The 11,973-nt window shown below is 38.0% G+C and overlaps 1 protein-coding gene across 2 annotated transcripts; it reads left to right on the forward strand.

The window, feature by feature from the left end:
- Positions 1-223: 223 nt before the first annotated feature.
- On the forward strand, positions 224-5,939 carry LOC307014215 (uncharacterized protein). 2 transcript variants are annotated; one of them, XM_079642042.1, is made up of 6 exons: positions 227-3,606; positions 3,884-4,140; positions 4,241-4,431; positions 4,565-4,655; positions 5,185-5,357; positions 5,584-5,939. In XM_079642042.1, exons 2-6 carry the CDS (start codon positions 4,079-4,081, stop codon positions 5,760-5,762), a joined length of 696 nt encoding a protein of 231 aa, XP_079498168.1. In that variant the 5' UTR covers positions 227-3,606; positions 3,884-4,078; the 3' UTR covers positions 5,763-5,939. The 2 variants fall into 2 exon arrangements, with proteins under 2 accessions (XP_079498167.1, XP_079498168.1); XM_079642041.1 differs by having other exon boundaries at positions 224-4,140.
- Positions 5,940-11,973: the final 6,034 nt, after the last annotated feature.

Here is an 11,973-nt window from a genome sequence, read left to right on the forward strand (position 1 = left end):
GCATGATGTGGGCTGCAGCTGTAACTGGGCCAAAGGCTGCCTAAAAGAGTTACAGCGGATGGATTCAAGAGCTGATGGACTGAAGAGAAGACAGAATCAGAGGAGTTGGCATGGTCGATTAGAAGTGAGGAGGCCGGGGTCACGGCTTGAGACAACCAGAGGAGGAGAAAAGGAGAACGGGAATGAGTGAGTTTATACATAAACACACTTATTCACAAACGCACATAAAAGAGACCACATTTAAATAACTTGAATTCACTTGATAAATACGTAAAGACAAACAGATTTATTAACCATGAATTAATCAATTGGTAAATTAAAAATAGCAGTAAAGAGGAAACTATTAAAGTAAAATGAGAAAATCACACTGAGGGAGACATGATGGAAATATTCACTCCACTTTAAGCAGTGGGTGTTGTGGAGTACAGAGTAGAACCATATGCTTCAATCTTTTCATCATGTTAACAAATTATTCTTTTAGAGATTTTTATTCACGTGTGATCTCATTTGTTACAATATTGATCACCATTAAAAGGATAGTTTTAGGAACCACTCTATAAGACACATCTGTATTTGTATGGATCATGTTAAAGGAAGAGCTCGTGCCAAGCCAAATATAGTATTCCAATCTGAAGTGTTGATTTCTCCATTGTAGCATACTTATTACCATAGGAGGGCTTTCAGATGGAAATATGAAATGACTTCTGTTTTAAAATCCTTGATAAAGGAGGGAGTAATTGTTACATGTTCGGACACCCAAGGTTCCACACACTGCTAAAGAGTTTAACGTTGTTTTTAAGTGGACCAGAATTGAAGATATATGAAATACATAGCAGAGCTACACAGATCCTAGTAATGGTTTGACTCAAGATAATAGTTATGTACACAAGTTTCTGAATTAGATCTATTAGACATTGTAATACTAATTAGGTGTAAATGAATTGCAGTATCAGTAGTACTATAAGGAAGTGAGTTTTGTACCAAGTTTCAGGAAAGATGGGAGGCAGAAGTCCAAAAGGAAAGTTAGAACCATCTTGAAAATCATAGTTGAAATCGTGAATGAATAAGGAATGGCGCTCCACATATGACATATTTTTGTAGATAAAGGGAACCCGCCTATGCTGAAATACCTCTGAAAAGACTCTGCAGAGCACGACATGGCCAAAAGACTGAGACCAAATTACCTTTGACCCTGACTGACAGTGTGACAAAAGCACTGTCAATGACTGACCCTGGGGTCAGTCACCAAACCAAACCTGACTTGACAACCAGATAGTGTGAGTGTGAATGAATGCCGGCATGTGATCAGTGTAACTGCATGATTCTAAAACAATAACTAACCAAGCATGTTTTTGGACTAACATATTATTTTGGAGCTCCAAGGGAAACGAGAGGTTTCCTAAAAATTCCATAAAAAGGGGAAACCGGACATGTGACCCGTTTCTAATCTACTTGATGATATTTTATTCCCACAGGAGTTGGCGGTTTGCAAATGTAAAACTCAATCTAAAATCTGAAGATTTTGTTTCTTTTGGGCCTGAAAGACAGAGAGAAACACTTATTTTCACTGAAGTGTTTACTGTGGAAATAATAATAATGGGTCTAAAATTGTAAACAATGTTCGTTATGTCCCTAACCAATATTTACCTGAAAGTGTTTTCCCCCTCCCCATTACAGGATTTTGTTACACATGAGTTCATGTGTAAATAGGGGGGAGTGTGTATAATAGTATAATGTCAACATGTAAATGTAAAATTCACAATTTAAATTTTTTCTTTAAGGATTGAAAGAAACTTTCCGCCCCAACCCAGATGTTCAAACTGAGCATTGAAGATAGTTTTAGGATTAACCTGCTCCATATCTAGGGATAATATACTGTTTGGTGAATGTTGACATGTTTCTAATATTGATTGAGTTATAACAGGTAACACAGATGCAGAATCAGTGGCCAAGGGGCTACTGTGAGAGATCTAATTCCAGAATGGAATACCGAAAAAGTTGACCTGTGATAATGAAACAATTTTGTAATATTTCAACAGATATTAAAGTACCTGAGGTTTGAAATGTAAAAAGAACATATTACAGTTAAGCTGAAACATAGTAATGTAATGAGACATAATTTAATTTTGATAACATCTTGTAACTAGCCTGGTAAAAGAAGTAAAGGCCATAGACTTTATTGTTTAGGTTATTATTATCATTATGGGGATATACATTTCATTTAAATTCATAATAGAAAGACATTTGATGACAGTATGTTGGATTTCTGAATTCATTTTTCAGCTTGATAATAGATAGGTAGAAGCAGTATTGCCAGGTGCAATCGATGGGATTTCTGCACACGATCCAAGCAGAGAATGACGTACCTTACAGGACAGACACACTCAGGAAATAATTCACTCTGACATCATCATGACTTTAGTTGTTTTTGAATCATAATGAAATTGTATTACATAACGTTAGTGTGTTTTTACCACAAACAGGAATAGTTAATTGTTATATTAGATTTGAGAAAGATTACAAGGATTTTATTTAGTTCACCAAGAAGATGTTTTTTGTTTGTAACATATGCCAAGTAGTAAGATTCAAATATCAGCAGGTTCTGAATTATTATTCCTCTGTCCCAGAACCAACAAGAATGTGGATGGAGAGAACTATATCTACTGGAGCCAGCAGAGATTCGTAAATTGCACCAGAGACACAGTAAAAGGATGACACAAACAGTTAGATAAAAACAGACCGATAGAATGACGCTAGACTTGTTTAAATAAAGAGTAATATTTAGCTATTTTTAGATAGTTTAATCCTTCTTATACTTTGTAAAGGAACAAGTGCCTTTACACCAGATACAGTATGAAGATGATTTATGATGTGAAAGGAGGGCGTTAGACATTTTCCATACCAAGCCAATTGCTGCTATTTTGCGAAGTGACATTAAAGGTTTAAGATAGAAGTTATGCACAAATGAAAAACTTTATATTTATGATGAATATGTATTATTTGTATTTTTGACTTTTATGAGTTATGTACCATGCAATGTTCGGATGAAGAACGCATTGATTTCAATATTATTTACATACCTTAAATGGTATGTAAGGAGGGATTGTTAGAAATTAAAATCAATGTTGATATGGCGTAATTTGAATTAAATACACTATTTGATTTAAATCAGTTTTATTCTGAAAAACCGGAAGTTCTCACTATTAGCTTAACACTTTTATTCTGAAAATTCGTCACTTCCGGTTAGCATTTAGCATCTGGCGGAATCATACGATTTCAAACCTTGAACCAAGGTGAAATGACATGTGATGTTGTACACTGAGCACACTGGGATTAGCACTCATTTATTGACGCTGAATAATGTGTAGCAGGGAATGTTTAAATAACCACAGACGCTAGAATGATGCAATTTAGCTACAGAAAAAGGCAGGAATTGCATTGGACCCGCCCCCCGACAACGCCGGCCAATAGGAGAAGACCTCAGATGACAACAGGAAGAGCAAGCCAAGAATTGATCTCTTCGACCCCCTGACCTGAACTGACCGGTCGGATGTGGAGAGCGCCTCCACTCGCACATTTCATTTTGTACACCACCGCATATTTTGTGTAATTAAATGCTGTTAACTTTTATAAGCTTCGCTTGACTCTTTTCAGTCTCTCTTGCCTTCAGGGTTCTAGAATTGCTTTCAATAGGCATACAAATAATCTTGAGGATTAACTACTAACTGCATGTTTTTTTAATACAATTAATAAACCACTACCACCATTGAAGAAACGACACAAAGGAAGAAATTATGCAAGGACACATGGAAAGACAAAGAACAATGTAGTGATTGTTTAAAAGGAAATTGTGAAATATATATAACCTGTTATTTTCTTTTAGGTCAACGCAGGTAGCCTTTTCATCACTGATGCCGCCAACGTTGCGGTTTTTCCATTGGATAGTGGGTGTTTCTGATCCCTGGACCTCTCTGATCACGGTCATTATGAGGTTCATGGGGAAAAACCTGGGGAGACTCAAAGGATCCAGACAGAGCCAGCTGAGTCACGGCCGTTTGCTTTTCGTCATAGTCAGCCAATGTCTACTGCAAACATGAGTCAGTTGACTAGATCAATTAGCACCCCTCGGTCATTTCAAAGGTAATGAGAGGCCCATTTCATACGTTGGCATGCTTTAGAATGTTACGTTTTAGTCCATGTTGCTAACTAAATGTGTGTCACTGTTCTTTTTGCATTACAGGTCAATACATGTGTCAGAAATAATGGATGGAAAGATTGTTTCCACAAGGGTGGTCATGATCAGATTTGTTGAATCAGAGGCAAGCCTTCCACTGATCACAGGAAAAGTGAATGTGGCCATGGGAGACAGTGAGGAGTACATCCTTACAGACACCGTTGGGAATGAAATAGTTGAGTCTGAAGGGACAATTGGTAAATATAATTATTCTATATTTCATTTTCATTTGTGCAAAAGATAAGGGTCTGAAAGTGCTATCAGTACAACAATGTGCCCCTTTTAACATTTTATTTTCATGTGTCTTTACTCTTTATTTCTCTCATAAAGGGTCTTTGTACTGGAAGCAGAATGCAAGAAAGATCCATGCTGTTGAGAGCTCTGCTTTCAGGCAATGGCGTCGAAGAGGCTCAAGAAGCAGGTGTGGTTGGAAAACAAAACTGATTTTGTCTGGAGAAGGTTTGAACTGGTCTATCAATAGGGGAAATAATTTAATGTGTAAAGAAGGGCTAGCACTCAAACTGAAGGGTCACGATATGCAGCATTTCACTTTATTTTACTCGCTAACAACAGACTGGCAAAACCCTCTCATTATTTGAAAAAGGCTGCTTTCTGGCCATTTAGCATTTTTTCAGCTCAAGGGCTATATACGTTTGCCATCTGGGGCAGACATGCATAAGCATGGGCTTCACTGTAGCACACCTCAGTACTCTGTGGGTCAGCACATGGTATGAAGAGTCACAGTCAACATCCGTTCTACAATCAGCATTTATAAACAATATCCTTGAAATGTAATTTCAAGAAATGAAATGTTTCCACATGCTCTTGTTTATTTAGCATCATCTAATTTGCCATGGAATACATAACTTTCTTTAATCTCTAATAAAATGAAGAAAAAATCTTAAATGACTGCTAATACTTAAACTATTTTCAAAATGTGACAAAAACAGAAATGAGCTATCTGAAGTCCACACACTGAGCAACAAGGTGGAGGAACTGCTGGATGCATCCCAAGTCCTGGAAGAAGTCACCAGGAAGATTTCTGACATAGTGGCAGCCAGCCAGGACTTGGTAGTACCAAGGCCAGAAGTCAAACAGGCATTTAGCTGTTTGATCTGCAGAGGTATTGTTTTCATCTTCTCTTTGAATAATGCTCAGTATAACAAACAGTATTTAAAAAATAAAACGTATAGGTGCCGGATTTTCATATTATTCTAAGTGAATCTTTTCAAATCTATTTCTGAACAGTATCTTTCTCAGTTTGAGTGCATGCTTCAGAAATACAGTCCATGACATCAATCAGTAACTATCAGCATATCTTTAAAAACCTGTCTTTTTTCTTTTTAAAGACACAATGACTGGACCCATGTTTTCCTCCTGCTGCCGAAGCATCGTGGGATGCAGGCTCTGTGTGGAGGAGTGGAGGATAACATCTCCCCAATGCCTTAAGTGCAGGGATCAGGAGCCAGTGTATACCCAGGTTGCTGGACTGTCTGCAGCACTGGATGCTTTAAGGGCCCTACCCTAAAGTGGACAGCAGTTCAGTCGTTTATTGTTAAGTTTATTGTTTATTGTTAAGTGGTGTGTGTTCAAATTCCAGGTTCCATGATATTATCATACAGAAAATTATTGTTGTAGTTTTCTTTAGCTGTATGACTTGTTAATTGTTCATCTGCAATGTTTAATAAATGGAAAATAGTTTGAATGTGTGTCCATGGTATGTTTAATTATGTTTCTAAACACAGGCAAATAGCTGCATACGTAAGGCAATACAATCAAACACTATTATTTTATCATCCACGCACCAACAGAACATTTGGAAATCAACCATTAATCAGAAGTTGTCGAAGTACTCAGGTCTTGTACTTGAGTAAAAGTAGAAGTACTCAGATCTTGTACTTGAGTAAAAGTAGAAGTACTCAGGTCTTGTACTTGAGTAAAAGTAGAAGTACTCAGATCTTGTACTTCAGTAAAAGTAGAAGTACTCAGATCTTGTACTTGAGTAAAAGTAGAAGTACTCAGATCTTGTACTTCAGTAAAAGTAAAAGTACTCAGATATTGTACTTCAGTAAAAGTAGAAGTACTCAGATCTTGTACTTGAGTAAAAGCAGAAGTACTCAGATCTTGTACTTGAGTAAAAGTAGAAGTACTCAGATCTTTTACTTGAGTAAAAGTAGAAGTACTCAGGTCTTGTACTTGAGTAGAAGTAATCAGATATTGTACTTGAGTAAAAGTAAAAGTACTCAGATCTTGTACTTGAGTAAAAGTAGAAGTACTCAGATGTTGTACTTGAGTGAAAGTAGAAGTACTCAGGTCTTGTACTTGAGTAAAAGTAGAAGTACTCAGATCTTGTACTTGAGTAAAAGTAAAGTACTCAGATCTTGTACTTGAGTAAAAGTAGAAGTACCAGAGTGTAGGAATACTCTGTTACAGTAAAAGTCCTGCATTCAAAATGTTCCTCAAGTGAAAGTAGAAAAGTATTATCATCAAAATATAGTGAAAGTAGCGACAGTAAAAGTAGTCATTGTGCAGATTGGTCCATCTCAGAATAATATATATGATATGTTTTATAATGATTGAACATGAAAGTGTTCTCAAAGCTGGTAAAGGTGCAGCTAGTTTGAATGACTTTGTATACTGCAGGGTAGCTTGTGAATTTACTCCAGGTGGAACTAAAGTCTGATTTAAGTGTTGATTACATTTCACATAATTAATCCAAATCTGTAAAGTTACTAAAGGTTTTAAATACATGTAGTGGAGTAAAAGTGGCTACGCTTTAAACTCTAAAATATAGTCACAGAAAGACAGACTGACAGACATCGAGATAGAAAGACATCGAGACAGACATATACATAGAAAGACAGACATACGGACAGACTTGTACTTGTATGTATGAATATAATAATATACGTATATTTGTAACGCAGTCTAAAGGCAAAGACGTAGAACCTTTATTTTGAAGAGTACAACGCAAGCATAGGGCACCCTAGCCAATCAGAAGCAAGGAGGCGCTGGAGACACACCCACTTATGGAAACGAAACATTGAGTAGTATAGGCCTACTTGTTTTAACAGTAAGAACACAAAAACAAAAAAACGAGCTGAATTTCCGTTTTTTCATTTTGGGGCAAAATTGAAAAACAAAAAAAAGACCCGTTTCTGCTTTTTTTTTTGTTTCAATTAGAACGAAAAAACAAACGGTTAAAACGTACCTTCGTCGACCGTCCTCATCTGCGCTCTTATTTTGAAAGACAACTTCCGGTAGCAGAATATGAAAAAACGGGGGGGTTTTTTGTTTCTGTTTTCTAGTGATTTTATTTTTTGTTTTGAGAAGTAGAAAATGAAAATCATCCTATTTTTTTAAATTTAGTAAATCCATTTTTGACCATGATAAAGAAAAACGCCTTGGATAATTTTGGTTTTTCAATTTGAAAACGAAAATCCAATATCCAGTCGTTTTTTGTTTTTGAATATCCATTTGTGAATAGAAAATCCAATGACCCAAGTGTTGTGTTGTAAAATGTCCAAAATCATGTGTGATGAGATTCATATAAGATAAAAAATAAATAAATAAATAAATAATATAAATAAATGTTAAGAGTGCTTCTGTACTCCCTAATCAACTAAAAAAAAAAGATTCCTACCAATTGGTTATTTGCTTGATTAAACCATCTGACATAATATAATGATACACACTATATGACCAGTGGCGTTTTCTCCCGGAGGCCAAGGGAAGCCAGGCTTCCCCTGTTTTTTCTGATTGTAGTTATAATTTAAATAAATAAATAAAAACACTTTGTTTTGTTTCGGTAATTCTCCTTTGCTGTGTGTTCCTGCCGGACCGTCTCTCCGTCTCTCTCCCATTCTCATTGAGTATTTTACAAAGAGTTAAACAGCGCCCCTCTAGATGTTATGGTGAAACAGTAGATTGCATTCAGTGTTGCGAGAGGAGGCCAGCCAAATCTGGCTTCCCTTGGTGAAAAAAAATGGAGGGATTGACCAATCAGATGAGGCCCACGTCATGCCCCTGCCAATCTGTGATTGGTCAGGGCCATGCCAAGGGAAGCAGGCCGCCTCCGGCTTCCCCTGGAGGCTGGCGATTTGATTGGATTGTGAGGCAAAATCCCTTTCCTCACAATCCAATCAAATCGCATCGACATCAGTTTTACTACGTAGTACTGTAACTGTCATCACCGCCGTTAGAAATGATCAAGCAAATGAAGCATGATGGAGGGAGGAGATTTGGCATACTTAATTAAGCATACCTTCACTAAACTTCCGCTACAGCAGCAACTAAAAATTAAAGCAGATGAAACTCCATACAAAATGACATCATTGAGAGCATAGCTCGTTGTATCCAGGATGAGACTGATAAAGAAATAAAGATTTGTCCTTTCATTGCTGTACAAGTGGATGACACATCAGACATCTCCAATAAGTGCCAACTCACTATCATAATCAGATACGTGAATGAAAAAGGCAGTGTGTGTGAACGTTTCCTCTGCTTTTTTGATGTCGGCTTAGAAAGAGACGCAAAAGCTGTAACATCAGTTGTCATGAGAGCCATCGGGAACTACAGTCCAACAAACAAATTGATTTGTCAGACTTATGACGGAGCTCATGTCTGCATGAGCGGACAGCACGGTGGCGTTCAGGCTTTAGTGAAAGCACACTGCCCCAATGCGCTATTCATCCACTGTTATGCTAAGGCACAAACAACATTCAAGCAGCCAAACTGTTTTTTGCCAATCTCGATGCCTTCCACAATTTTTTCTCACGTTCATGTAAGAGATCAGCACTACTGTCTGAAGTTGATCGAGCTGTGCGTGTACCAGGGGGTTCTGCTGTGAGGTGGAACTTTAAAAGCCGCGCAGTACAGGCCATCCATGAAGGACGCGGGTCGCTCTGTATCGCTTTTGACAGGATAATGACAGAGCAGGGATGGGACAAAGAGACCATTGCACAGAGTGCTTCCTTGAAGCAGAAACTTGAGGATTTTGACTGCATACATTAATAAGAAATGCTTAAATTAATAAGACGAGAGAGTTTCAGCTGGAGAGTGCGTGCGGACCTGTCGGTCAGATAACAGGCGTGTAAAAGTCCTGCATCTGTATGATACAAATGTGTGTAAAATGTTACCGGGCGCTGAAATCACTCATCTGGTTACGTTATTGACCACCCCCCCCCCCCCTCCAAAAAAATTGGCTTCCCCTAAATTTTTCCCCACGCCACGCTACTGTATATGACATGTTGTATTATTCTGAGAACAAGGTTGAACTAGTTCCCATGTATTTCTTTTGTTAAAGATTCATCATGTGTGTCTTGTGCTTGAGTTTGAAGAACGTGAACGTTGTTCATATGAATGCAGGTGTAATGACCCCAGGAGTTCAAAACTTTTAATCTCAATCAGATCCGATCAGATTTTGAAATCCCATTTTGTGTGATCCAGGATCAGACAAATCGGCCAAATTTTGTCCCTGGAGTTCAAAGCAATTCAGGATAGGATCAGCCTGATCCAGATTACGATTTTTCAAGATGACTAGATCCTGAATATCAGTGCTATAATCCTACCAATCGCCATCTAGTGGACATGAAAAATAATACAAGGAAGACAAGAGACCACATTGCAGAGACATCAGTTGTCGGCAATTACTTCTGAAAGGTGATGACAAATTAATGGACATTATTTTTGTTGAAGATATTTTTTCTTTAATCTAAATTACCTTTGTGATTGACAATCTTTGTTGTGATACTTTTATGAGCATACACATTTATGTCATCAACATTTGGTTGAAAACAAAATAGGCCACCACAAACGTGACCAAAAAATGAAAAATAAAATGTATTTCCCATGAAGGCTAAAAATGGTGTATTATTTCAGTTAACAAACGTTGCCATCTTATTTCAATTGAAACATATTTTAAAATAAATTGTACAGTACATTTTGCACTGGTAATCCACTGGAAATCCACCCCTCTGGTGAGATCAAGATAATCCAGTTTTTTGGGATCAAACTGATCCCAATGCTGTGTTGTTGGTTTGAACTACCCATTTTGAAGATTTGATCCAGATTAAAGTTTGGATTGGATTTCCTGATCTGATCGGATATCAAAGTGATCCCAATCCTGTTTTTTGGTTTTGAACTCCCCAAAATCCAAATCTGATTTGATCCGATAGGGATTAAAAGTGTTGAACTCCTGGGCCCTGGGGGCTCATGTACAGGACTGTCTCAGAAAATTAGAATATTGTGATAAAGTTCTTTATTTTCTGTAATGCAATTAAAAAAACAAAAATGTCATACATTCTGGATTCATTACAAATCAACTGAAATATTGCAAGCCTTTTATTATTTTAATATTGCTGATTATGGCATACAGCTTAAGAAAACTCAAAAATCCTATCTCAAAAAATTAGAATAGTTCCTCAGACCAAGTAAAAAAAAAAGATTTATAACAGCAAAACACAATCAAACATTTGAAAATGTCCATTAATGCACTCAGTACTTGGTTGGGAATCCTTTTGCACGGATTACTGCATCAATGCGGCGTGGCATGGAGGCAATCAGCCTGTGGCATTGCTGAGGTGTTATGGATGCCCAGGATGCTTCAATAGCGGCCTTTAGCTCATTAGCATTGTTGGGTCTGGTGTCTTTCAGCTTCTTCTTCACAATACCCCACATATTCTCTATGGGGTTCAGGTCAGGGGAATTTGCAGGCCAATCGAGGACAGTAATGCCATGGTCAGTACACCAGTTACTGGTGGTTTTGGCACTGTGGGCAGGTGCCAGATCATGCTGGAAAATGAATTCCTCATCTCCATAGAGCTTTTCAGCAGACGGAAGCATGTAGTGCTCTAAAATCTCTTGGTACACAGCTGCATTTACTCTGGGCTTGATGAAACACAGTGGACCAACACCAGCAGCTGACATGGCTCCCCAAACCATCGCTGACTGTGGGAACTTCACACTGGATTTCAAGCAACTTGGATTTTGCTCCTCTCCAGCCTTTCTCCAGACTCTGGCGCCTTGACTTCCAAATGAAATACAAAACTTGCTTTCGTCTGAAAAGAGGACTTTGGACCACTGTGCAACTGTCCAGTGCTTCTTTTCCTTAGCCCAAGTCAGACGCCTCTTCCGTTGTCTTGAGTTCAGAAGTGGCTTGACCATGGGAATACGGCTATTGTAGCCCATTTCCCGGACACGTCTGTGAACAGTGACTTTTGATACCTGGACTCCAGCTTCAGTCCACTGTCTTTGAAGCTCCCCCAAATTCTGGAAGCGACTCTTCTTCACAATGCTGTTAAGGCTGCGGTCATCTCTCTTGGTTGTGCAGCGTTTCCTGCCACATTTCCCCCTTCCAACAGACTTTTTGTGGATGTGCTTTGAAACTGCACTCTGTGAACAGCTTGCTCTTTGAGAAATTTCTTTTTGTGTCTTACCCTCCTGATGGAGGGTGTCAATGACGGTCCTCTGGACAGCAGTCAGATCAGCAGTCTTCCCCATACTTGTGATTTAGTTTACTGAACCAAGCTGAGTGTTTTTCAAGGCTCAGGAAACCCTTGCAGGTGTTTCGAGTTAATTAGACGATTCAAGTGATTCGTTGAACACCCTACTAGTATACTTTTTCATGATATTCTAATATTTAGAGATAGGATATTTGAGTTTTCTTAAGCTGTATGCCATAATCAGCAATATTAAAATAATAAAAGGCTTGCAATATTTCAGTTGATTTGTAATGAATC

The sequence above is a fragment of the Notothenia rossii genome, assembly GCF_949606895.1.
Source record: "Notothenia rossii genome assembly, chromosome: 8".
In the NCBI taxonomy this organism is placed as follows: Eukaryota; Metazoa; Chordata; class Actinopteri; order Perciformes; family Nototheniidae; genus Notothenia; species Notothenia rossii.